The 26,162-nt window shown below is 45.6% G+C and overlaps 1 protein-coding gene across 1 annotated transcript in view; it reads right to left on the reverse strand.

The window, feature by feature from the left end:
• Nucleotides 1–3,857: 3,857 nt before the first annotated feature.
• The window catches only part of LOC136677436 (kremen protein 1-like), a 49,265-nt gene continuing 26,960 nt past the window's right edge, over nucleotides 3,858–26,162 (reverse strand). Inside the window, exons 3-10 of the mRNA XM_066654955.1 lie at nucleotides 19,060–19,151; nucleotides 14,057–14,181; nucleotides 12,791–12,938; nucleotides 9,052–9,161; nucleotides 7,855–8,077; nucleotides 6,198–6,389; nucleotides 5,192–5,276; nucleotides 3,858–4,247 (exon numbers count right to left, since the gene is read on the reverse strand). Of these exons, the coding sequence (XP_066511052.1) occupies nucleotides 4,097–4,247; nucleotides 5,192–5,276; nucleotides 6,198–6,389; nucleotides 7,855–8,077; nucleotides 9,052–9,161; nucleotides 12,791–12,938; nucleotides 14,057–14,181; nucleotides 19,060–19,151 (1,126 nt within the window). The 3' untranslated portion in view covers nucleotides 3,858–4,096. The remainder of the gene's footprint in view (nucleotides 4,248–5,191; nucleotides 5,277–6,197; nucleotides 6,390–7,854; nucleotides 8,078–9,051; nucleotides 9,162–12,790; nucleotides 12,939–14,056; nucleotides 14,182–19,059; nucleotides 19,152–26,162) is intronic.

Here is a 26,162-nt window from a genome sequence, read left to right on the forward strand (position 1 = left end):
AGCTGGAGAGTCAGGTAGAGAGCTGTAGGGTTGTGTACGGAGCTGTAGAGTCGTGTCCAGAGCTGTAGAGTCGTGCTGAGAGCTGTAGAGTCAGGTAGAGAGCTGTAGAGTCGTGTAGGGAGCTGTAGAGTCGTGTAAGGTGCTGTAAAGTCATGTAGAGAGCTGTAGAGTCATGCTGAGAGCTATAGAATCAGGTAGAGAGCTGTAGAGTCGTCTATGGAGCTGTAAAGTCATGCTGAGAGCTGTAGAGTCAAGTAGAGAGCTGTAGAGTCGTGTATGGAGCTGTAAAGTTGCGTAAGGTGCTGTAGAGTCGTGTCTAGAGCTGTAGAGTCGTGCTGAGAGCTGTAGAGTCAGGTAGAGAGCTGTAGAGTCATGTACGGAGCTGTAAAGTTGTGTACGGAGCTGTAAAGTCGTGTAAGGTGCTGTAAAGTCATGTAGAGAGCTGTAGAGTCATGCTGAGAGCTGTAGAGTCAGGTAGAGGGCTGTAGAGTCGTCTACGGAGCTGTAAAGTCATGCTGAGAGCTGTAGAGTCAGGTAGAGAGCTGTAGAGTCGTGTACGGAGCTGTAAAGTCATGTCCAGAGCTGTAGAGTCGTGCTAAGAGCTGTAGAGTCAGGTAGAGAGCTGTAGAGTCAGGTAGAGAGCTGTAAAGTCGTGTCCAGAGCTGTAGAGTCAGGTAGAGAGCTGTAGAGTCAGGTAGAGAGCTGTAAAGTCGTGTACGGAGCTGTAAAGTCGTGTAAGGTGCTGTAAAGTCATGTAGAGAGCTGTAGAGTCGTGCTGAGAGCTGTAGAGTCGTGTAAGGTGCTGTAAAGTCATGTAGAGAGCTGTAGAGTCGTGCTGAGAGCTGTAGAGTCGTGTAAGGTGCTGTAAAGTCATGTAGAGAGCTGTAGAGTCGTGCTGAGAGCTGTAGAGTCAGGTAGAGAGCTGTAGAGTCGTGCTGAGAGCTGTAGAGTCAGGTAGAGAGCTGTAGAGTCGTGCTGAGAGCTGTAGAGTCAGGTAGAGAGCTGTAGAGTCGTGCTGAGAGCTGTAGAGTCAGGTAGAGAGCTGTAAAGTAATGCTGAGAGCTGTAGAGTCAGGTAGAGAGCTGTAGAGTCATGCTGAGAGCTGTAGAGTCAGGTAGAGAGCTGTAAAGTCGTGTACGGAGCTGTAAAGTCGTGTAAGGTGCTGTAAAGTCATGTAGAGAGCTGTAGAGTCAGGTAGAGAGCTGTAGAGTCGTGCTGAGAGCTGTAGAGTCAGGTAGAGAGCTGTAGAGTCATGCTGAGAGCTGTAGAGTCAGGTAGAGGGCTGTAGAGTCAGGTAGAGGGCTGTAGAGTCGTCTATGGAGCTGTAAAGTCATGCTGAGAGCTGTAGAGTCAGGTAGAGAGCTGTAGAGTCGTGTCCAGAGCTGTAGAGTCAGGTAGAGAGTTGTAGAGTCGTGTCCAGAGCTGTAGAGTCAGGTAGAGAGCTGTAGAGTCGTGTCCAGAGCTGTAGAGTCGTGCTGAGAGCTGTAGAGTCGTGCTGAGAGCTGTAGAGTCGTGTCCAGAGCTGTAGAGTCAGGTAGAGAGCTGTAGAGTCGTGTACGGAGCTGTAAAGTCGTGTATGGTGCTGTAAAGTCATGTAGAGAGCTATAGAGTCATGCTGAGAGCTGTAGAATCAGGTAGAGAGCTGTAGAGTCGTCTACGGAGCTGTAAAGTCGTGTAAGGTGCTGTAGAGTCGTGTCTAGAGCTGTAGAGTCATGCTGAGAGCTGTAGAGTCAGGTAGAGAGCTGTAGAGTCATGCTGAGAGCTGTAGAGTCAAGTAGAGAGCTGTAGAGTCGTGTATGGAGCTGTAAAGTCGTGTAAGGTGCTGTAGAGTCGTGTCTAGAGCTGTAGAGTCGTGCTGAGAGCTGTAGAGTCAGGTAGGGAGCTGTAGAGTCATGCTGAGAGCTGTAGAGTCAGGTAGAGAGCTGTAGAGTCATGCTGAGAGCTGTAGAGTCAGGTAGAGAGCTGTAAAGTCATGCTGAGAGCTGTAGAGTCGTGCTGAGAGCTGTAGAGTCAGGTAGAGAGCTGTAGAGTCATGCTGAGAGCTGTAGAGTCATGTACTGGCTGTAAAGATGTGTACGGAGCTGTAAAGTCGTGTAAGGTGCTGTAAAGTCATGTAGAGACCTGTAGAGTCAGGTAGAGAGCTGTAGAGTCGTGCTGAGAGCTGTAGAGTCAGGTAGAGAGCTGTAGAGTCATGCTGAGAGCTGTAGAGTCAGGTAGAGAGCTGTAGAGTCATGCTGAGAGCTGTAGAGTCAGGTAGAGAGCTGTAGAGTCATGTACGGAGCTGTAAAGATGTGTACGGAGCTGTAAAGTCGTGTAAGGTGCTGTAAAGTCATGTAGAGAGCTGTAGAGTCAGGTAGAGAGCTGTAGAGTTGTGCTGAGAGCTGTAGAGTCAGGTAGAGAGCTGTAGGGTTGTGTACGGAGCTGTAAAGTCGTGTAAGGTGCTGTAAAGTCATGTAGAGAGCTGTAGAGTCATGTAAGGCACTGTAAAGTTGTGTACGGACTTGTAGCGTCATGTATGGAGCTGTAGAGTCGTGTACAGATTAGTGTACCGAGTTGTAGAGTCATTTACATATATTCAGGGTGAAGTACAAAAGTGAGATTTCATTTTTAGACAAAATTGTAATAAATCATAAATTCATTATTTTACAGCTGCAGAAAAAATCCAGAACATTTCCTTCACTGTCCAGCCTGAGGGTCTGAGTAGTGTCCAGTCACCCAGTTCCTCTCCGACCGCAGTGTCCTCATCGTGAACTCCTGAGGAAACTCCCTCACATCCTGATTTAAGTTTATGTAAATTGTTTATAACTTAAGTAAGTGAAATAACTGAAAATTAAATCACCTTTCCCAAGGAACTGCAGTGTGTGTGTGTGTGTGTGTGTGTGTGATGACAAGGGAAGCACTATTTATTTCAAAATAAAGGACTTGTTTCTAACTGAGACTCTGTATAAAGACGTTAGAGACACTGACATATCCAAAACAAAGAAATAAACAAAAATAATTAAATATTTTTCAAACAAGCCCCACGCACAACTCTCTGAATCAACAAAAACAAATCACTGACCCTTCGAACATAGCTCACAGGAGACATTCCTCTCTGAAAACTCTGATACCTCGCATTTGTTTGTTTGTTTTTGTACAACTGATCAATGCAAAATCTGAATAGTTTTTTCTGAAAGTAACTGATACAAAAAGAGCCACATTTCTGTCTCTTAATGCCACAGTTCCTTCCACACCTTGACTATGGTTACAGCTCAGCTGTTGAGGCTACCATGATAACATTTTTGTAGTTAAGTTTCCTTGGTTACGTCTCCATGTTTACTTTTCTGTGGTTAAGGTTCTTCTGGATGTTGTCGGTTTGTTTGTGTTTTTTGTAGTTTGTTTTTCTGTAGCTTAGTGCGGTTTATTTTTCTGTGACATGGTGTTTGTTTGTGGCTTGGTGGTGTTTGTTTGTGACTTAATGTTGTTTATTATTCTGTGGCTTGGTATTGTTTGTTTGTGGCTTGGTGTTTATTTTTGTGTGACTTAGTGTGGTTTATTTTTCTGAGACGTGGTGTTTGTGGCTTGGTGGTTTTTGTTTGTGACTTAATGTTGTTTATTATTCTGTGGCTTGGTGTTGTTTGTTTGTGCTTGGTGTTGTTTATTTTTGTGTGGCTTAGTGCGGTTTATTTTTCTGAGACGTGGTGTTTGTGGCTTGGTGGTGTTTGTGGCTTGGTGTTGTTTGTTTGTGACTTAATGTTGTTTATTATTTTGTGGCTTGGTATTGTTTGTTTGTGGCTTGGTGTTGTTTATTTTTGTGTGGCTTAGTGCGGTTTATTTTTCTGTGACGTGGTGTTTGTGGTTTGATATTGTTTGTGACATGGTGTTGTTTGTTTGTGACTTGGTGTTGTTTTTTATTCTGTGGCTTGGTGTTGTTTGTAGTTGTTTTTCTCAGAGCTGTGAAATCCTGCTGTGTCCAATGCCCAAAACTATTTGGATATTGTGGTCAGTAATGTCCTCCCTGTCTCCCGGGGGCTGTTGTCCCCTAATGTCCTCCACCAATAATGAATCAGATCCACAGTGTGATGACCTTGGATTCCTCCACCTGCGTGTGTGTGTGTTAGTTTTGTACTAGTGGATTAAGGTCTCCATGGTGGTTCTTCAGTTTGTTCTTGAACAGGGAGATGGTGGACGGTCGGTAGAAAATGATCCACGGCTCCGGCACAGAACGCTGAGAACACGACTCGGAAACAGAGGGAATAAAGGGGTTTCTGAGAATGAGACAAAGAGAAAAAGAGAGTGTTCAGTGCTGAGTATGAGGGATGCAATAGAGGAGGAGGAAACAGTGTCTCAGTGTTTATTCTATGTCTCTGTTTATTCTGTGTTCAGTGATTATTCTGTGTTCAGCGTTTATTCTGTGGTCAGCGTTTATTCTGTGTCTCAGTGTTTATTCTGTGTTCAGCGTTTATTCTGTGCTCAGTGATGATTCTGTGCTCAGCGTTTATTCTGTGCCTCAGTGATTATTGTGTACTCAGTGTTTGTATCTGTGGTCAGAGTTTATTTTGTGTTTGGTGATTACTCTGTGGTCAGTGTTTATTCTGTGGCTCAGTGTTTATTCTGTCTCTCTGTGTTTATTCTGTCTCTCTGTGTTTATTCTGTGTCTCAGTGCTTAATCTGTGCTGTGCTTAATCTGTGTTCAGTGTTTATTGTGTGTCTCAGTGTTTATTGTGTCTTCTGTGTTTATTCTGTGTCTTCTGTGTTTATTCTGTGTCTCTGTGTTTATTCTGTGTCTCTCTGTGTTTATTCTGTGTCTCTCTGTGTTTATTCTGTCTCTCTGTGTTTATGCTGTCTCTCTGTGTTTATTCTGTGTCTCTGTTTATTCTGTCTTCTGTGTTTATTCTGTCTCTCTGTGTTTATTCTGTCTCTCTGTGTTTATTCTTTGTCTCAGTGCTTAATCTGTGCTGTGCTTAATCTGTGCTCAGTGTTTATTGTGTGTCTCAGTGTTTATTGTGTCTTCTGTGTTTATTCTGTGTCTTCTGTGTTTATTCTGTGTCTTCTGTGTTTATTCTGTGTCTCTGTGTTTATGCTGTGTCTCTGTGTTTATTCTGTGTCTCTGTGTTTATTCTTTGTCTCAGTGCTTTATCTGTGCTGTGCTTAATCTGTGCTCAGTGCTTATTGTGTGTCTCAGTGTTTATTCTGTCTTCTGTGTTCATACTTGACTGTGATGTGCAGGAGGAGCTTGGCCACCATGGCAATGACAGTTAACGTTAGCAGTGCCACAAGAGCGTAAATGGTCCACACTGTAAAACACACACAAATTTTACGAGAATGAGGAAGAGGATGATGAAGATTAATTAATCAGAGACTGCACAGAACAGGGAATGAAAATGAACTCCTTCGTGCACTCTGTAATTAACAGGGCCCCTTTTGGACACTGTTTTTTTCTGTTCTGAATAAAACATGTATTAAAATCTCTCAATACAAAACCTAGAACACGTCGGCTGATTAGTCTTTTTAAAATTTTAAAATATACAAATAAAAATACTCCAAACTTCCTGCTCAGATAACGTCCAGTAAAAGTCCAGAAATTGTCGTCCTGAGAAATGTCACCATTTATGAAAATATGAGATTTACACCAAAAAATGGCAGACTTATCTATAACCCAAGAAGTTTCCTGAGTGGTTTTAAATAAGAAAGTGATTGGTTGGTTTCTGTCTAATTGGGTTTGGAGGTAATCAAATCCTAAGACTTTCTGTTCAGCTCCTAAAGCCCAAAACAATCAAAGAGGAGGTTGGCTAAAACTGTCTTGATATCTAATAAAGAGAGAACATCTCGATTGGACAAGATCGCCACCCGCCCTGCCCAGTTCTCTCCCATTTTCCTACCCAATATGTAACTGTCCAGGGTTTCCAGAGTCAAAATATCACATCCAGTTTTCCCAGTTTATTGCCCCAAACCACCCATGTATGGATAGGAATTCAGCCCAGGCCCAGCTCGGGGTTCAGTCTGGGAACGGCTCGGGGGTTTAGTCTGGGATCCGCAGCCTTGTGTTGTAAGAGATAGCAGTTGCATTAACAGCTTGATATTAATATCATTACAACAGTGATATAAACCTGTCACATCAACACAGAGAGTACTGAGCAAGAGAGGGGAAGTGGGAGAAAGAGAGAGAGAGAGAGAGCGAGTGTACATACTGTGGGTGTGTCCAGGGGTCCACTGACCTGGGGAGTGGGGAGGTTTGTCGGGGCTGGAGGTGATGACGAAAATGGAGGAGGATTTTTGGTTGAAGCTGATGTTGAATCTCTCTGTGCTGCTGCTGCTGCTGACGGACCACGGCTCCACCGTGCTGACCACACCCTGACCTCCATCACCCTCCTCCTCTTCCTCCTCAGCTCGGCGATGCGGCTGGAATGCTGCAGGGACATGGTACACACTTCACTGTGAGGGGACACGTCCTTCATCACCAACACTATCTGTATGTCTATCTCTCTTTCTCTCTCTCTCTGTCCCTGTCTCTGTAAAGAATATTGTTCGGTATTCTTTTAATAAAAATTTTAATCATAACAATAGAAACAGTAATAATAATAATAATAATAATAATAATAATAATAATAATAATAATAATAATAAGGACTGGCGTCCCCTCCGGGGTGTATTCCCGCCTTGCGCCCAATGTTTCCAGGTAGGCTCTGGACCCCCCGCGACCCTAAATTGGATAAGCGGTTACAGATAATGGATGGATGGATGGATGGATAATAATAATAATAACAGAAATCAGATCTGCTGGTCAGTTTTTACACTGCCCCCACATTGTCTCTTCTTAAATTTTATTGACAGATTGGCATTGACAATAATCATAACAATAATAATAACCATAATAAAAATGACAGAATTAATAATAGTAACAGGGCAGCACAGTGGAGCAGGAGGTAGCGTGTCTGTCACAGCTCCAGGATCCTGGAAGTTGTGGGCTTGAGTCCCGCTCCGAGTGTCTGTGAGGAGTGTGGTGTGTTCTCTCTGTGTCTGCGTGGGTTTCCTCCGGGTGACTGTCTGTGAGGAGTGTGGTGTGTTCTCTCTGTGTCTGCGTGGGTTTCCTCCAGGTGACTGTCTGTGAGGAGTGTGGTGTGTTCTCTCTGTGTCTGCGTGGGTCTCCTCAGGGTGACTGACTGTGAGGAGTGTGGTGTGTTCTCTCTGTGTCTGCGTGTGTTTCCTCCGGGTGACTGTCTGTGAGGAGTGTGGTGTGTTCTCTCTGTGTCTGCGTGGGTTTCCTCCGGGTGACTGTCTGTGAGGAGTGTGGTGTGTTCTCTCTGTGTCTGCGTGGGTTTCCTCCGGGTGACTGTCTGTGAGGAGTGTGGTGTTTTCTCTCTGTGTCTGCGTGGGTTTCCTCCGGGTGACTGTCTGTGAGGAGTGTGGTGTTTTCTCTCTGTGTCTGCGTGGGTTTCCTCCGGGTGACTGTCTGTGAGGAGTGTGGTGTTTTCTCTCTGTGTCTGTGTGGGTTTCCTCCGGGTGACTGTCTGTGAGAAGTGTGGTGTGTTCTCCCTGTGTTTGCGTGGGTTTCCTCTGGGTGACTGTCTGTGAGGAGTGTGGTGTGTTCTCTCTGTCTGTGAGGGTTTCCTCCGGGTGCTCCGGGTTTCCTCCCACGCTCCAAAAACACACGTTGGTAGGTGGATTGGAGACTCAAAAGTGTCCGTAGGTGTGAATGTGTGAGTGTGTTTCTCCCTGTGAAGGACTGGCGCCCCCTCCAGGGTGTGTTCCTGCCTTGCGCCCAGTAATTCTGGGTAGGCTCCGGACCCACCGCCGCCCTGAACTGGATAAGGGCTACAGACAGTGAATGAATAAATAATAATTAAGACTGATTATTAACATGTGAAGATGGACCTTGGTAAATCATGGAGAATCCCTGGGCTTCATTGGTTCTGTCTGAGTAGAAATACAGAATGGCGAAATCTGCCGTAAAGTTGACAACTTCCCGTGGGGGATTTCTCCCATCGAATCTAGCAACCACCAGGTTAGTGTATCCATCCAGGATCTCCACCAGGTCAGCCTGGTCCGTTATACTGAAGTACGTGAAGTTAAATAGGATGGAGGATGCTCCAGGAACCTGGACACACACACACACACACACACACACACACACACACACACACACACACACACAGTGTGTAGTGTGGTGTGTTGTGTTATGTTGTGAAATTGGTTGTGCACTGTGTTGTGTAGTGTATAATGTTGGTGCGGTAGATTAACTGAGTAGAGGACATTAGGGACAGTGTTAAAGCTGCGGTAGATTAACTGAGTAGAGGACATTAGGGACAGTGTTAAAGGTGCAGTAACTGGACTGAGTGGAGGACATTAGGGACAGTGTTAATCTACCGCACATTTAACCCTGTCTCATGTCCTCTACTCAGTTCATCTACCACACCTTTAACACTGTCCCTAATGTCCTCTACTCAGTTCAGCCACTGCACCTTTAACACTGTCCCTAATGTCCTCTACTCAGTTAAAGGTGCGGTAGATTAACTGGACAGAGGACAGTGTTAAAGGTGCAGTGGCTAAACTGAGTAGAGGACATTAGGGATAGTGTATAATGTTGTGTTGTGTAGTGTGTTTGTGTGGTGTGTAGTGTGTGGTGTTGTGTAGTATAGTGTGTTTGTGTAGTGTTGTGTGGTGTGAAGTGTGTTGTGTGGTATGTAGTTTTTTGTGTAGTGTGTTGTGTTGTGTGTAGTATGTTTTTTCATATGTAGTTTGTTGTGTTGTGTGCAGTGTGGTGTGTTGTGTGTTTGTGTAGTTTGTTGCGTTGTATGTAGTATGTTATGTTGTGTTGTGTGTAGTATGTTGTGTTTAGTGTGTTGTGTTGTGTGCAGTGTGGTGTGTTGTGTGTTTGTGTAGTTTGTTGCGTTGTATGTAGTATGTTATGTTGTGTTGTGTGTAGTATGTTGTGTTTAGTGTGTTGTTGTGTGTTTGTGTAGTGTGTTGTGTTGTATGTAGTATGATATGTTGTGCTGTGTGTTTGTGTAGTGTGTTGTGGTTGTGTAGTTTGTTGTGTTGTGTGTTTGTGTAGTGCATTGTGTTGTGTACCTGTATGGTCCAGTAACACACACGTCCAGGTGAGTAATTGTCGGGAAAATCCGGGGAGTAGATCACAGCCGACTGAGACGTGTAGTTCCCTCCACATGCTCCAACTCTAGCTACACACACATACACATACACACACACACACAGGGTGGCCATGTTTAAAACGAGAAGTACAAAATATTTTAAATATCCTGGCACCCATGTGTCAGTGTACCTGAGTGGAGGACATGAGGGACAGTGTTAAAGGTGTGGTAGATTAACTGAGTAGAGAACATTAGGGACAGTGTTAAAGGTGCAGTAACTGGACTGAGTGGAGGACATGAGGGACCGTGTTAAAGGTGCAGTAACTGGACTGAGTGGAGGACATGAGGGACCGTGTTAAAGGTGCAGTAACTGGACTGAGTGGAGGACATGAGGGACCGTGTTAAAGGTGCAGTAACTGGACTGAGTGGAGGACATGAGGGACCGTGTTAAAGGTGCAGTAACTGGACTGAGTGGAGGACATGAGGGACCATGTTAAAGGTGCAGTAACTGGACTGAGTGGAGGACATGAGGGACCGTGTTAAAGGTGCAGTAACTGGACTGAGTTGAGGACATGAGGGACCGTGTTAAAGGTGCAGTAACTGGACTGAGTTGAGGACATTAGGGACAGTCTTGAAGGTGCGGTAAATTAACTGAGTAGAAGACATCAGAGACAGGGTTAAAAGTGCGGTAGATTAACTGAGTAGAGGACATTAGGTACAGTGTTAAAGGTGCAGTGGCTGAACTGGGTAGAGGACATTAAGGACAGTGTTAAAGGTGCGGTAGATGAACTGAGTAGAGGACATGAGAGACAGTGATAAAGGTGCAGTAGATGAACTGAGTAGAGGACATTAGGGACAGTGATAAAGGTGCAGTAGATGAACTGAGTAGAGGACATTAGGGACAGTGTTAAAGCTGCGGTAGATTAACTGAGTAGAGGATATTAGGGACAGTGTTAAAGGTGCGGTAGATTAACTGAGTAGAGGACATTAGGGACAGTGTTAAAGCTGCGGTAGATTAACTGAGTAGAGGACATGAGAGACAAGGACATGAGAAACAGTATTAAGGTGCAGTAACTGGACTGAGTGGAGGACATGAGGGACCGTGTTAAAGGTGCAGTAACTGGACTGAGTGGAGGACATGAGGGACCGTGTTAAAGGTGCAGTAACTGGACTGAGTGGAGGACATGAGGGATCGTGTTAAAGGTGCAGTAACTGGACTGAGTTGAGGACATGAGGGACCGTGTTAAAGGTGCAGTAACTGGACTGAGTTGAGGACATTAGGGACAGTCTTGAAGGTGCGGTAAATTAACTGAGTAGAAGACATGAGAGACAGGGTTAAAAGTGCAGTAGATTAACTGAGTAGAGGACATCAGGTACAGTGTTAAAGGTGCGGTGGCTGAACTGGGTAGAGGACATTAAGGACAGCGTTAAAGGTGCGGTAGATGAACTGAGTAGAGGACATGAGAGACAGTGATAAAGGTGCAGTAGATGAAATGAGTAGAGGACATTAGGGACAGTGATAAAGGTGCAGTAGATGAACTGAGTAGAGGACATTAGGGACAGTTATAAAGGTGCAGTAGATGAACTGAGTAGAGGACATGAGAGACAAGGACATGAGAGACAGTATTAAAGGTGCAGTAACTGGACTGAGTGGAGGACATGAGGGACCGTGTTAAAGGTGCAGTAACTGGACTGAGTGGAGGACATGAGGGACAGTGTTAAAGGTGCAGTAACTGGACTGAGTGGAGGACATGAGGGACCGTGTTAAAGGTGCAGTAACTGGACTGAGTGGAGGACATGAGGGACCGTGTTAAAGGTGCAGTAACTGGACTGAGTTGAGGACATTAGGGACAGTCTTGAAGGTGCGGTAAATTAACTGAGTAGAAGACATGAGAGACAGGGTTAAAAGTGCAGTAGATTAACTGAGTAGAGGACATTAGGTACAGTGTTAAAGGTGCGGTGGCTGAACTGAGTAGAGGACATTAGGGACAGTGATAAAGGTGCAGTAGATGAACTGAGTAGAGGACATTAGGGACAGTGTTAAAGCTGCGGGAGATTAACTGAGTAGAGGACATGATGGACAGTGTTAAAGGTGTGGTAGATTAACTGAGTAGAGGACATTAAGGACAGTGATAAAGGTGCAGTGGCTGAACTGAGTAGAGGACTTTAGGGACAGTGTTAAAGGTGCGGTAGATTAACTGAGTAGAGGACTTTAGGGACAGTGTTAAAGGTGCGGTAGATTAACTGAGTAGAGGACATTAGGGACAGTGTTAAAGGTGCGGTAGATTAACTGAGTAGAGGACATTACGGACAGTGTTAAAGCTGCAGTAGATTAACTGAGTAGAGGACATGAGAGACAATGTTAAAGGTGCGGTAGATTAACTGAGTAGAGGACATTAGGGACAGTGTTAAAGGTGCAGTAACTGGACTGAGTGGAGGACATTAGGGACAATGTTAATCTACCGCACATTTAACCCTGTCTCATGTCCTCTACTCAGTTCATCTACCACACCTTTAACACTGTCCCTAATGTCCTCTACTCAGTTCAGCCACTGCACCTTTAACACTGTCCCTAATGTCCTCTACTCAGTTAATCTACCACACCTTTAACACTGTCCATCATGTCCTCTACTCAGTTAATCTATCGCACCTTTAACACTGTCCTTAATGTCCTCTACTCAGTTCAGCCACTGCACCTTTAACACTGTCCCTAATGTCCTCTACTCAGTTAAAGGTGCGGTAGATTAACTGAGTAAAGGACATTAGGGACAGTGTTAAAGGTGTGGTAGATTAACTGAGTAGAGGACATTAGGGATAGTGTTAAAGGTGTGGTAGATGAACTGAGTAGAGGACATTAGGGACAGTGTTAAAGGTGCAGTGGCTAAACTGAGTAAAGGGCATTAGGGACAGTGTTAAAGGTGCAGTAGATTAACACTGTCCCTAATGTCCTCTACTCAGTTAATCTACCGCACCTTTAACTGACTACAGGACATTAGGGACAGTGTTAAATGTGCGGTAGATTAACTGAGTAGAGGACATTAGGGACAGTGTTAAAGGTGCGGTAGATTAACTGAGTAGAGGACATTAGGGACAGTGTTAAAGGTGCAGTGGCTAAACTGAGTAGAGGACATTAGGGATAGTGTTAAAGGTGTGGTAGATGAACTGAGTAGAGGACATTAGGGACAGTGTTAAAGGTGCAGTGGCTAAACTGAGTAGAGGACATTAGGGATAGTGTTAAATGTGCGGTAGATTGACACTGTCTCTAATGTCCTCTACTCAGTTAATCTACCGCACCTTTAACTGACTACAGGACATGATGGACAGTGTTAAAGGTGTGGTAGATTAACTGAGTAGAGGACATTAGGGACAGTGTTAAAGGTGCAGTGGCTAAACTGAGTAGAGGACATTAGGGATAGTGTTAAATGTGCGGTAGATTGACACTGTCTCTAATGTCCTCTACTCAGTTAATCTACTGCACCTTTAACTGACTACAGGACATGATGGACAGTGTTAAAGGTGTGGTAGATTAACTGAGTAGAGGACATTAGGGACAGTGTTAAAGGTGTGGTAGATTAACTGAGTAGAGGACATTAGGGACAGTGTTAAAGGTGCGGTAGATGAACTGAGTAGAGGACATTAGGGACAGTGTTAAAGGTGCGGTAGATTAATTGAGTAGAGGACATGATGGACAATATTAAAGGTGTGGTAGATGAACTGACTGTGGAAGACGATGATGTGCCCGTCTCCACCGCAGGGCTGCTGCTGATTTCCAAAACAAACATGGCTACACTCCAGCGTCGGGAGATGGACGTCATAATCCAGATCATTCCCACAGAAACATGCATAGCCAGACTCCATACCAGCCAACTAAGAGACAGACAGAGAAAGAAATAAAGAGATGGAGACAGAGAGAGAAATAAAGAGACGGAGACAGAGAGAGCAATAAAGAGAGATAATGAGATGGAGACAGAGAGAGAGATAATGAGATGGAGACAGAGAGAGAGATAAAGAGACGGAGACAGAGAGAAAGATATAAAGAGATGGAGATAGAGAGAGACAGAGAGAGAGAGAGAGATAAAGAGATGGAGACAGAGAGAGTGATAAAGAGATGGAGACAGAGAATGAGATAAAGAGATGGAGACAAAGAGAGAGAGAGAGACAGAGAGAAAGACAGTGATAAAGAGATGGAGACAGAGAGAGAGAGAGACAGAGAGAGAGAGAGACAGAGAGAGGGGGAATTACTGATTAATCACAGTTTATACAAGTAACATATGCCATATCTCATTGAAGTTGTCATATCTTTTTACTTCACAAAACGCTTTTGACTGCACCACAGAACAGTCTACCCACGTCCATAACTTCTCCCCTAGTAGTGCACCCAGCTTGACCCCTATACTGCTTATAATTTATTTCAGATCAAGTAGTGGGATGAAAGGAAGAGAGTATTTATTACCACTGGGGGGTACTGTGAATACCTGGTGATGTGGTTTGGACTCTTTAGGGAACCCTCAGTTTTCCAGGTCTTTGTTAATGATGTGTTAAACAACGTTAGGACACCTGCAGCCTAAACTGTATATATTTGCGTAGAGTCCTCAGACTTTAAAAAGTGAGATTTAAAATTTTTTTATATGGGACAAGTATGAATTTCACAGACAGTGAGGTCACTACATCATCAGTGAGATCAGCATATTTATGGATGAACCTAAGGAAGCTAACTGGCCCATATTTTCAAATATTAACCAGCCAGAGAGGTTCCTAGAGTTTGCACATTTTACGGGAGATTCTATTTCTGCTGTTCTTAAAGGAAATCCCAAAACACTGGAGTGGTCTCTTAAAGCTGAAGAAGCTTTAGAATCCTTAAACAGGCATTTAGCACAACCCCCTTTCTTAACTAGCCATATCCCACAGAATCTTACATAGTGAAGTTCAGTGCTTCTGGGACAGACTATGCTTTTGTAAAATTTTTTTCATAACGCAGTGCTCACCTTGTATCTCTGTTTACGGCAGAAGCTGATACAGTTCTGAATGGTGAGTGTCTGAGACGTCTGGTAACTCTCTGCCAGAGGAGGAGGCTGACCGTTATCCTTAAAACATCCCAGAATTCCTGGCACTAAGAGAGAGGAAATGAGAGAGAGAAAAAGAGAGATAGAAAGGAAAAGAAAAGGATATGGGGGCAGTGGGAATGAGAGAAAGAGAAATGGTGGTTATTGCTGTGTGAATGAAACAGGGGAGTGGTGTGGGAGACAGAGTGGTGGGTGTAACAGGGGGAGTGGTGGGAGCAGTGATGGGGAAGGCGGAGTGGTGTGGGCAGCAGGAAGAGTGCTTGGGGAGTGGTGGGGCAGCAGGGGGAGTGCTGGGGCAGCTGGAGAAGTGGTTGGGGCAGCTGGAGGAGTGGTGGGGGCGGCAGGGGAGAGTGATGGGGTGGCAGGAGTAGTGGTGGGGCAGGCAAGGGGAGTGGTGGGGAAAGGCAGGAGTAGTGGTGGGGTGGCAGGAGTACTGGTGTGGGTGACAGGAGTACTGGTGTGGGTGGCAGGAGTAGTGGTTGTGGTGGCAGGAGGAGTGTTGGGGGAGCAGGGGGAGTGGTAGGGTGACAGGAGGAGTGGTGGGGGCGGCAGGAGAAGTGGTGGGGCGGCGACAGGAATAGAGGTGGGGGCGGCGGCAGGAATAGAGGTGGGGGTGGCAGGGGGAGTGATGGGTCGGCAGGGGTAGTGGTGGAAGTGGTAGTGGGTTTGGTGGGGGCAGTAGGGGGAGTGGTGGGAGCAGTAGGGTGAGTGATGGGGCAGCAGGGGTAGTGGTGGAAGTGGTATTGGGTTTGGTGGGGGCAGTATGTCACGTAATGGCCTCACAATCCAATCAAGGGCGTTTATACACTTAGCCATTGGACCTATCACTTTAGTGCATCCAGTCCACATATCTCCTCTTGAAACAACCTTTCCTCATTGGCAAAGATCTCCTTAATCGATTCGAACCACTGATTGACATTTCATAAAGTCAAAGATCTGGGCACAAGTGCGTGTGCCTTTGCCCATCTCCACCTCACACCACTGGGATGCTCAGTGTTGTGGCCAATTTGAATTGATAGAAGCCTCCCAGTCCAACCTCTCACACTAAGGAGGTGGAAATAGAGCCTATGGTGGCCACTCCAGAGATCGCAATCTCTTTTTGGACCCCTAATGCCATGTTAGAACAGCAGAGCACATTTCTGTGCATTTTCACTACACCTTCCCATCACAACCTGCCTCATAATTCAAGATCATCACGTTAACAATGCCGTTCTGGCTCCAACATAAGCCGAGCACTTTCTGAGACACTCTTGTCTCTCTAAAACAAATATTCCTTTTGGTGAGCAGTCCTTGCCGCTTTCCTCTGGACACAGCGCCAAAGATAACATACCCCACTGATGGGATTTGTGCTCTAACCATCCAGTGGAACAAAAGGGTACTCAACCATTACTTCTTGGTTGTCTCTAGCTTGCTACATGACACTTATATTGGAAGTGATTTATTGATGCACCTAGATGTCCTCGTGGACACCCTTAATAACGTGCTTTGGTCCTTAACTGAAATTTCAGCAGAGACTTTGTGCTCAAATCCTAGCAACCCAGGGTCATGACAAACTATTCCTGAATCATGCCAGGTGGCCAACCGAGATCCCATAGTGGTACCCGTAAAAATGCAAATGTACCCATCTTCTTGGTGATGCGGCCTGGCCAATACTTAAGTCACGCTCATGTGCTTTTCCAACCATCACCTCTGTTCTTTGAACTAGGCCTCATCTTTGAAGCCACACCTTTGGTGGAAACACAGGCAAGATCCACCTATCTGTTTGTACGCCACAAAACCGCTCAATCCTTAACGATCTCTCAATCATCCCCTTTGGGTAGGCTATTCAGTGATTCCATGTAATTTGAGTTATGAATCCCTATTATAGCACCAATGCCTAAGTCCCTGCTTCTCGAGCACCCAGAACCAAAGGTGTTCTATACTCAACTAACACAAGCCATCGCTCTCTTCTCGGCTTTGAACATGGTCAAAGATGCCATTTGTAGAAAAGACTTAGCTTATGATAAGCAAATGACTGTCATGGTCCTTTCCTTGGACTCATACCTCGGATCCTCCCAGGAACCATCCCTTCTGCCAAAAATGGGAGAGGATACAATGAGTCCCCAAATCCCAAATAAACTATCTGACTCTGAATTTATGGCTCAAGTCAAACAAGTACTAAAAGAATGCACTCCAAGATTAGGAAGAAACTAACACAAACTCTGTGGTGTGATTCATATATATCAAAACACTATTGCAAAATATTCAATGGACTGTGGTCTCATAACCATTCACTAAATGCACATTCCCACTCGTCTGGGAATGTTTCTCTCAATGTTTCTCTGCCAATGTAAAATTCCGTTGGCATTGCCCCAGTGGCCAATTACACAATTAGAAGAAGAACTACCCTCCGTCGGAAACGCTAAATACTTCTCCACCATCGATGTAGCCTCTGGATTCAGGACTATCCCGGTTCAAGCAAAAGACCAAAACAAGCTAGCTTCTACCTTTGCGAACCAACAGTACACATTCACTCTGTGTCCTTCAGGTACGCCAAGTCACCATCAGAATTGAACATTTTCTTGAATAATGCATGCTCCGATGCACATGAGCAAGGCACCCTGATATATGTGGATGACATCCTCATGCATAACCGCTCCCTGCAGGCACACATAGAAGAGATTAATGTTCTTGGTCAGCTCACGGCAGCATGTGCGAAAATATCTCTCTCCCAAGTCAATGGTTAAGAACAAAGAAGAATTATGTCGGCCTACTAGTAAGCACTGATGGTGTGAAACGACAAGTGAGTCGAGTGCAAGGGGTAACAGACATTGCAGCACCAACCATCCATCCATCCATTATCTGTAACCGCTTATCCAATTTAGGGTCACGGGGGGTCCAGAGCCTACCTGGAATCATCGGGCGCAAGGCGGGAATACACCCTGGAGGGGACGCCAGTCCTTCACAGGGCAACACAGACACACACACTCACACCTACGGACACTTTCGAGTCGCCAATCCACCTGCAACGTGTGTTTTTGGACTGTGGGAGGAAACCGGAGCACCCGGAGGAAACCCACGCGGACACGGGGAGAACACACCAACTCCTCACAGACCGTCACCAGGAGCTGGAATCGAACCCACAACCTCCAGACCCCTGGAGCTGTGTGGCAGCACCAACCAATCTTAAGTAACTCCATAGTTTCTTAGGGTATGCAATTACTCCCACCACTGAAAACTACGCAGACCTAGGCCATCCACTTTATGATCGACTAAAAAAAGGATATCCAATTCACCTAGGGCAAATCTCAGGAACAAGCGATGCAAGCACAAAAATCTAAGCTCTGCATGGCCCTGTGCCTTGCCTATTCTGACAGCAACAAAGAATTCTACATGATCAACCAACATGTCGTAGCCTATGCCAATAAAACTATGCAGACCCCTGAAAACAAATACAGTGACTGTGAAAAGACACAGCTAGCAACAGTGTGGGCAGTCAAACATTTCTCCAACTACCTAGGTGGTCAGAAGGTGATTGATAAAACTTACCATCAGCCAGTCACTTTCCTGAACAGCCAACCAATTTGAGAGGGCGTAGTGACTAATGCATGCGTAGCCTCCTGGGTAATGGCTCTTCAAAGCTTTGACATGGAGGAGAGTTATGCACAAAACTGGAACAGCCCTCTAGTCACGGGACTCGCCTCCTGCAGGCGATGCAAAGGAGATATCCCTGCCCAAGTGCCACAAATTTTGGAAACCCTCATACCTACAGTTTTTCGCAGCATGTGAACACTTAGTAGACACACATGACCTACACATCTACTGGAAGAAGGTGAGGGGGCACTCTTGAATCTCAGGAGAGAACAAAGATCTCAATGACCAGTCAGATATCTTAACCAAACAAGGGGCCTGCAAAGGCACACCTTGGACATTCAATCCCTCCCTTTATCCAAACCCACCTGACTTCTATGTCCTAGCAATTACCAGGTCTCAAGCAGCAGCAATACTGATGCCTGATAATGTTAAAGGTACCATCGTCTCCATTAACCCTGCTTTTTCAGACGCCGACCTAGTTGCCCTTCAGGCTCAAGACCCGTTTATTTCCAAAATCTTTTGCATGTTTCTGACCCATCTACATGTCCTATTTCTGCTCAAGATCTTGACACCATACCAGGACTTAAAGACCTACACAATGCCAAAGGTTGTCCAGGTTGTCCAGGTTGTCAAAGGCTTGCTTGTTCATGTCACTGACTCTCACACTTCACCTGTGTTCGTGGTTCGTGAATCATGTCTTCTCACGGTCTGGCCTACCCAGCTGTGTCGACTCTGACAGTGGGATGCATTTCACAGCAGAGTTATTGCAGCAGCTCTGGCAGCTTTTGGGTGTAAAAGCCAGCTTTCATATTAGCTACCACTCTCAAAGCTCAGGTCAGGTAGTGAGGGTCAACAGAACTATCTTTGGCATACTATAAAAGTATGTAGCAGCAAATCAGCAGGACTGAGATGTCAAGCTACACATCACACTACACAGTGTAATACACACCACACAACACAACACACCACAATCTATACACTACACTACACACTGTAATACACACTACACTACACCAAAAACTACACCCCACTACACACCACACTATACTACACACCACTCCTTTGACCCAAACACACACCTACAACCTCCTCCCAAACACACTTGTATAAATAAGTGGAAGAAGGAGAGAATGAGGAAACCTGAAGAGACTTGGAGGAGTGAGAAGAACAGAAGATGGGAAGGCTGAGGTCCTGCAGGGAGTCAGAGTTGGTGCTCCAGGTTGTCTCTGTGTAAACCTGAGTGCTACAGTCCTCATGACCCAGGGAACAGGGGTGGGTTACACCCAGCAAAATTACAGAGTGCAATGAATATCAAACTAGAATGGAGTTAAAGAAAGTAACTTTTAACTCACTCTGACAACTGGGAATTTCACAGAACCTCCAGTAGATTCCGTCTTCATGTTCCGCAATATAACACCACGGACGCACATCGCCATCAGGGTTCCTGTGAGACAAAGAGAAAGGAAGAAAGGGAGAGAGACAGAGACACAGACAGAGAGAGACGGTAATTTTCTGACTGAATTATCTTGAGCATGTTTACTGTTGACAGCACTGTTCTCACTGTGTTTACAATTGATAGTCTCTGTGTGTGTGTGTGTGTGTGTTTGCAGTGAACTAGAGCCTGATTTGATTTTGGTGCAAATTTTCATAAGATTTTGAATACAGACACAGAGAGAGAGACAGAGAGAGAGAGAGAAAAGAGAGGAATCCCTGTAGTCTCTGAAGTTGTGTTGTCGGTGTATAGTGTGGGTCTAGTGTGTGAGGTAGCTGTGTTCTTGGTGTATAGTGCAGGTTCAGTGTGTGAGGTGGTTGTGTTTTTGGTGTATAGTGTGGGTCCAGTGTGTGAGGTAGTTGTGTTGGTGTATAGTGTGGGTCCAGTGTGTAAGGTGGTCGTGTTGTTGGTGTATAGTGTGGGTCCAGTGTGTAAGGTGGTCGTGTTGTTGGTGTATAGTGTGGGTCCAGTGTGTGAGGTAGTTGTGTTGGTGTATAGTGTGGGTCCAGTGTGTGAGGTAGTTGTGTTGGTGTATAGTGTGGGTCCAGTGTGTGAGGTGGTTGTGTTTTTGGTGTATAGTGTGGGTCCAGTGTGTGAGGTAGTTGTGTTGTCGGTGTATAGTGTGGGTCCAGTGTGTGAGGTAGTTGTGTTGGTGTATAGTGTGGGTCCAGTGTGTAAGGTGGTCGTGTTGTTGGTGTATAGTGTGGGTCCAGTGTGTAAGGTGGTCGTGTTGGTGTATAGTGTGGGTCCAGTGTGTAAGGTGGTCGTGTTGGTGTATAGTGTGGGTCCAGTGTGTGAGGTGGTTGTGTTTTCGGTGTATAGTGTGGGTCCAGTGTGTGAGGTGGTTGTGTTGTCAGTGTATAGTGTGGGTCCAGTGTGTGAGGTGGTTGTGTTGTCAGTGTATAGTGTGGGTCCAGTGTGTGAGGTAGTTGTGTTGTCAGTGTATAGTGTGGGTCCAGTGTTTGAGGTAGTTGTGTTGTTGGTGTAGGTCCAGTGTGTGAGGTAGTTGTGTTGTTGGTGTAGGTCCATTGTGTGAGGTAGTTGTGTTGTTGGTGTAGGTCCATTGTGTGAGGTAGTTGTGTTGTTGGTGTAGGTCCAGTGTGTGAGGTAGTTGTGTTGTTGGTGTGGGTCCAGTGTGTGAGGTAGTTGTGTTGTTGGTGTGGGTCCAGTGTGTGAGGTAGTTGTGTTGTTGGTGTGGGTCCAGTGTGTGAGGTAGTTGTGTTGTTGGTGTGGGTCCAGTGTGTGAGGTAGTTGTGTTGTTGGTGTATAGTGTGGGTCCAGTGTGTGAGGTAGTTGTGTTGTTGGTGTATAGTGTGGGTCCAGTGTGTGAGGTAGTAGTGTTGTTGGTGTATAGTGTGGGTCCAGTGTGTGAGGTAGTAGTGTTGTTGGTGTTTAGTGTGGGTCCAGTGTGTGAGGTAGTAGTGTTGTTGGTGTATAGTGTGGGTCCAGTGTGTGAGGTGATTGTGGTGGTGTATAGTGTGGGTCCAGTGTGTGAGGTGATTGTGGTGTTGTATAGTGTGGGTCCAATGTGTGAGGTGATTGTGGTAGTGTATAGTGTGGGTCCAGTGTGTGAGGTAGTTGTGTTGGTGTATAGTGTGGGTCCAGTGTGTGAGGTAGTTGTGTTGGTATATAGTGTGGGTCCAGTGTGTGAGTTAGTTGTGTTGTTGGTGTATAGTGTGGGTCCAATGTGTGAGGTAGTTGTGTTGTTGGTGTATAGTGTGGGTCCAGTGTGTGAGGTAGTTGTGTTGTTGGTGTATAGTGTGGGTCCAGTGTGTGAGGTGGTTGTGTTGTCGGTGTATAGTGTGGGTCCTGTGTGTGAGGTGATTGTGGTGGTGTATAGTGTGGGTCCTGTGTGTGAGGTGGTTGTGTTGTCGGTGTATAGTGTGGGTCCAGTGTGTGAGGTGATTGTGGTGGTGTATAGTGTGGGTCCGGTGTGTGAGGTGGTTGTGTTGTCGATGTGTAGTGTGGGTCCAGTGTGTGAGGTGATTGTGGTGGTGTATAGTGTGGGTCCAGTGTGTGAGGTAGTTGTGTTGTTGGTGTATAGTGTGGGTCCAGTGTGTGAGGTAGTTGTGTTGTCGGTGTATAGTGTGGGTCCAGTGTGTGAGGTGGTTGTGTTGTCAGTGTATAGTGTGGGTCCAGTGTGTGAAGTGGTTGTGATGTCAGTGTATAGTGTGGGTCCAGTGTGTGAGGTAGTTGTGTTGTCGGTGTATAGTGTGGGTCCAGTGTGTGAGGTGGTTGTGTTGTCGGTGTATAGTGTGGGTCCAGTGTGTGAGATGGTTGTGTTGTCGGTGTATAATGTGGGTCCAGTGTGTGAGGTGGTTGTGTTGGTGTATAGTGTGGGTTCAGTGTGTGAGGTGGTTGTGTTGTCAGTGTATAGTGTGGGTTCAGTGTGTGAGGTGGTTGTGTTGTCAGTGTATAGTGTGGGTTCAGTGTGTGAGGTGGTTGTGTTGTCAGTGTATAGTGTGGGTTCAGTGTGTGAGGTGGTTGTGTTGTCAGTGTATAGTGTGGGTCCAGTGTGTGAGGTAGTTGTGTTGTTGTTGGATGATGATGTGTTGGGGTCTGATTGTTTAAGCGAGTGTGTGGTGAGGATGTTTGAACTCTGTAATGTGGTTGGGTTGCAGGTCACTAAGGTCAGGACCAGCTGGCTGAGGGGACTCCTATCGATGTGGAGCTCCTGATTGGACAGGGCTTTGTAGTACAGTGACTGGGTGTCACTGGGTTTGAGATGCCTCCAGGGTTAGGGTTAAGTTCAGAGCGCTTTTCTGAGGGGGTACTGTCCTAGTTCAGCCCTGCAGCCATTACTGGGGGCTTTTCTCTGCATATGCAGGATGCTTTTGCAGAATTTAGGGTGCAGGGTTTCAGGTGGATGCTTGTCCCATTTGGTAAAACTGTTTTGTGTTAGGGGTCCCCACACCTCACTGCTGTACAGAGCGATGGGTTCTATAACATCTTGATGTTAGTGTTATTTATTGTAAAGGTGTGCATCCCCTGGTTCTTAGACCTCCTTTGAAATGACACAATTTTAGTTTTTCTGTGGTTTACTTTCAGAGCCCAGTGTTGACAGTATTTCTTCTGGACGTGTAAACTTTTCTGAAGTCCCTCTCTGGTGGGTGATAGTAAAAGGTCATCTGCGTAAAGGAGGCACTTGATTTTGGTCTCCCCCAAAGAGAGGCCGGGTACTGAGTCACTTTGGTCCAGTTTTCCCAACCACCATTTGTGCAAAGTGGATTTTGCTCTTGTTGCTTATTTTCCTAAGAGTTGCTTATGGTATTTTAATACGAAGCTCTTACAAGATAAACAGTTCTGTGAGTCTTTTCAGAAAGAGACATTGTAAAAATTTGATTTAATGGTAAATCAAAATTTATCGGGTTTGCAAATGAAATTGAATTAAAACAACAAGAACTATGTGCTATATTCAAAGAAAACATAAAAGGGCCTTGGTGAGGGCAAAGTTCTTATCTGTGCATGGTATTGACTCTGGTATTTACTCCTGTTGATATCGGTCTGATCTTGTTAGATCAGGAGAAAGCATTCAACCGAGTTGATCATAAATATCTTTTTGATATACTATCAAGTTTTGACTTTGGAGTAAAATTTAAGTTAGTGAAGCTGGTGTACACTGGCACCACCTGCCTGGTGAGAGTGGCATTATCCAAAAGAGTGGAGTTAGGGAAAGGAGGATGTCCAGTGTCGGGTTTGCTCTACTCCCTTGCCATAGAGCCTCTGTTAAGGAAGATTCGGAATAAAGTTAATAGACTATGTATCAGTGGGTTGCCATGTATTGCAGTTTCAGCATATGCAGATGATATGTCTGTTTTTATTCATAATGGAAAAGATGTACAACAGCTGGAAGATTGTTTAAATATATACAGTGCTGCATTGTCCTCAAAGGTGAACTGTAGCAAGAGTGGAGCTTTGCTCTGCGGACCTTGAGACACCGCTGAGCCACCACAACTGCCCGGGGGACTGCAGTGGAGCAGGATGGGCCTCTAAGTGCTGGTTATTTACTTCGGCACACCTGAGATGGTTCTGAAAAACTGGGGCCATGAACTGATCTCACTGTCAAAGAAATTAGAGCATCAGAAATGGCTGCTGTCACAAATGTCATACAGAGGTAGAGTGCTTGTAATTACCCTCGTAGCATCTACCCTGTGGCACAGGTTGTTACTGAAAACTCCCATTGGTCTACTGGCAGAAATACAGAGGAAGCTCATGTCTTTCTTCTGGTCCGGACAGCATTGGTTATAGGCAGCAGTTCTTTACCTGCCCGCACTTGATCTTTACCTGCCGGCACAAAGACTGCAGGGCTGTTGGCACTGGGTGGATGTCAGTGCAGCTGCTTGCCCAGAGAACGGGGATCTCCACACAAAGTATTCTTGGACAGTTCCTACGTGAGCTGCTGGAAGCCTTGCCTTAAAACATTCAGGAGTTTTTTTAATGAACCGCGAGGAGATAAGGAGGAAACGTTTCCCTTGCTGTGGGTGACAGCTGCAGATTGGGATTGGCATGAGGGAGCAGGATCTCTGCTGACGTTTTCCTCCCCAAGCTTGGGATAGTTTGAGGAGGCGAATGGGAAGGCCCTGTACACTGTGTGTGTTAACGTGAGACACATGAAAGCCCTGGCCAAGGTCAGAGAGCATCAGTAACAGGGATTGTTTCTGGAGAATGTACTGCTGGCTATAGATGGATAGTCCTCTACAAACTGATGGTCCCCAAGAGGACAGAAGACCTGCAGTGATGATTCATTCATGGTGCAATAGCCACAAATACACTGCCCTGGGGCCTATATATACTTTTGCCCAGCGGTTTAGATGCTGCCTTGTAAATTACCTTTTCGGTCAGGCCAAGCTGGTAACATGGATAACTAGGAGAAACAGGATGAAAGGACAATGACTTACTGACGCAGAACTGCTGCTGGGGGGGTTAATTAATGCATGTGTAAAAGTGGATTTTGCATATTTTAGTTCAATGAATGACTTAATAAATTTGAAACTATGAGGTACATTGATGATGCATAGTGTTCTGTGGAGGGTGGAGTTCTTTTGATGTGTGTTTGACGTTGTCGTTGTTTGAGGGAGTATTTTCTTGAAGTGTGGAAAGATGTAAGTAGTTTTCTGTTAATAAAGGTAGTGTAAAAGACTCTCTCTCTCTCTCCATCCCTCCCTCTCGCTCCCTCTTTCTCCCCCTACTGACGGGTAGTGGGTGGAGTGTTTGTGAGTGTGTGAGAGTGGTGGTCTGTGTGGCGGTGAGCTTGTGCCCTCTTTTCTTTTTTTCTCTATGTTTTTTAACCCTGGTGGGTTTTTTTCCTGAGTGTCCACTTTTTCACCTTAAACTAGTGTTATCGATAATCTGCCGCATGAGGTTGGGGGGAAGTAATGGCCTCTCGCCTCGCGGCAGAGACACCGTCTCTCTCCTGTGCAAACGGGTTCAGGTGCGTCCCCCCGGCGTCCCACACGGTGGAGGACATGCTGCTCGCGGTGGGAGAGAAAGTCGGACATGATCATATCTACTCTTCATGAATGAATAAAGCCGTGGTGGTGTTTGTGTAGAAGGAGTGGCTGGTTGCTGAACTGATAAATCTCGGAGGACCTGGCAACCCGTTTGGCTGTTCCTGTACCCATTTAGAAGAAGCTGTTTTGATCGCTCTGGTTTTCCTGTTTTCCTGTTACTTGTTTCTACTCTTATTTCTGTTTTTACAACTTACTAACCATTTATAGATCTATTTTATAGATTGTCTCCACAGGATTATTTCAGAGGCACTAAAACTGCCACCGGCCCCTGGAGTAATGTTTCTGGTGTAAGTTCCTAAAATCCACCAAAAGCGGTAAGTACCTGCAATACCATGGCTACTACTGGCTGTTTTGCCTGTTCAGAGTGTGGCATGTTTAGTTTAACTCCCTTTTCCACCTCTGGCGATAATTATAGTGGTTGTGTTAGTGTCAGCTAGTTAGCTCTCTGGTGGATAAAGTGGACCAGCTAAAAGCGCGCATCCGGAGCTTATTATTATTAAGGGATAAACAGTGAGATTCAGTGTTAGCCACTCTGGGTGCCTTAGGGAGAGTTAGCACCCCCTCGACTCCGGTGTTAGAGTCCTCACAGCGGGGTGAATGGGTGATGTCTCTGCGACATAGCCGGAAAGCTAAGGCTGATGCTAACGCTGAGGCCAAAGCTAGCCCACCAGGACACCACGCTCCTCCAAATCGCATGTCAAACAGGTTTGACCCGCTCAGGGAAGCACCCGCTGAGGAGCCTGTTAAGAGTGTTCTGGTTATAGGAGACTCCATTGTTCGAACACGTGAAATTAGCTACTCCATTAGGAGTGCCGGCAGTAACAGTTAGCTGTTTATCAGAAGCCAGAGCGCCGGATATTAGTGGCAACCTTAGACTGTTAGCTAATAGGAGATATTCGAGGATAGTCATTCATGTAGGGGCCAATGATATTCGCCTGTGGCAGTCTGTGGTAACTAAGGGTAATATTAGAGAGTTGATTAAACTGGCCCAGACAATGTCCGATACCATAATCTGCTCTGGTCCCATCCCAATGTGGCGTGGCCCTGAAGCCTACAACAGACTTTTGGCATTAAACTGCTGGATGTCCAAGTGGTGTTCCGAAAACCAAGTGGGCTTTATAGACAATTGGTTACGTTTTGAGGGCAAGCCTGGTCTTATAGGTAGGGATGGTGCTGCCTTACTTTCTTGCAGCATAGCATATAGTCTTTTAATTAGTCAGCAGAGTAGTGTAGACAGCTGCTGACAATCCAGAGCCAGGACCAGGCCGCAGACACACAGGCAACCTAATCAATATTAAATCATAAACATATGATAGCAGTAACACCTCAGAACTAAAATTTGGGTTACTCAACATAAGATCACTAAACTCAAAAGCAGTCATCATAAATTATATCATAAATTCAACATTTTCTGTCTCACGGAAACGTGGGTTAGACCAAATGAATATTCGCA

This window comes from Hoplias malabaricus, chromosome X2, assembly GCF_029633855.1.
Source record: "Hoplias malabaricus isolate fHopMal1 chromosome X2, fHopMal1.hap1, whole genome shotgun sequence".
NCBI classification, from domain to species: Eukaryota; Metazoa; Chordata; class Actinopteri; order Characiformes; family Erythrinidae; genus Hoplias; species Hoplias malabaricus.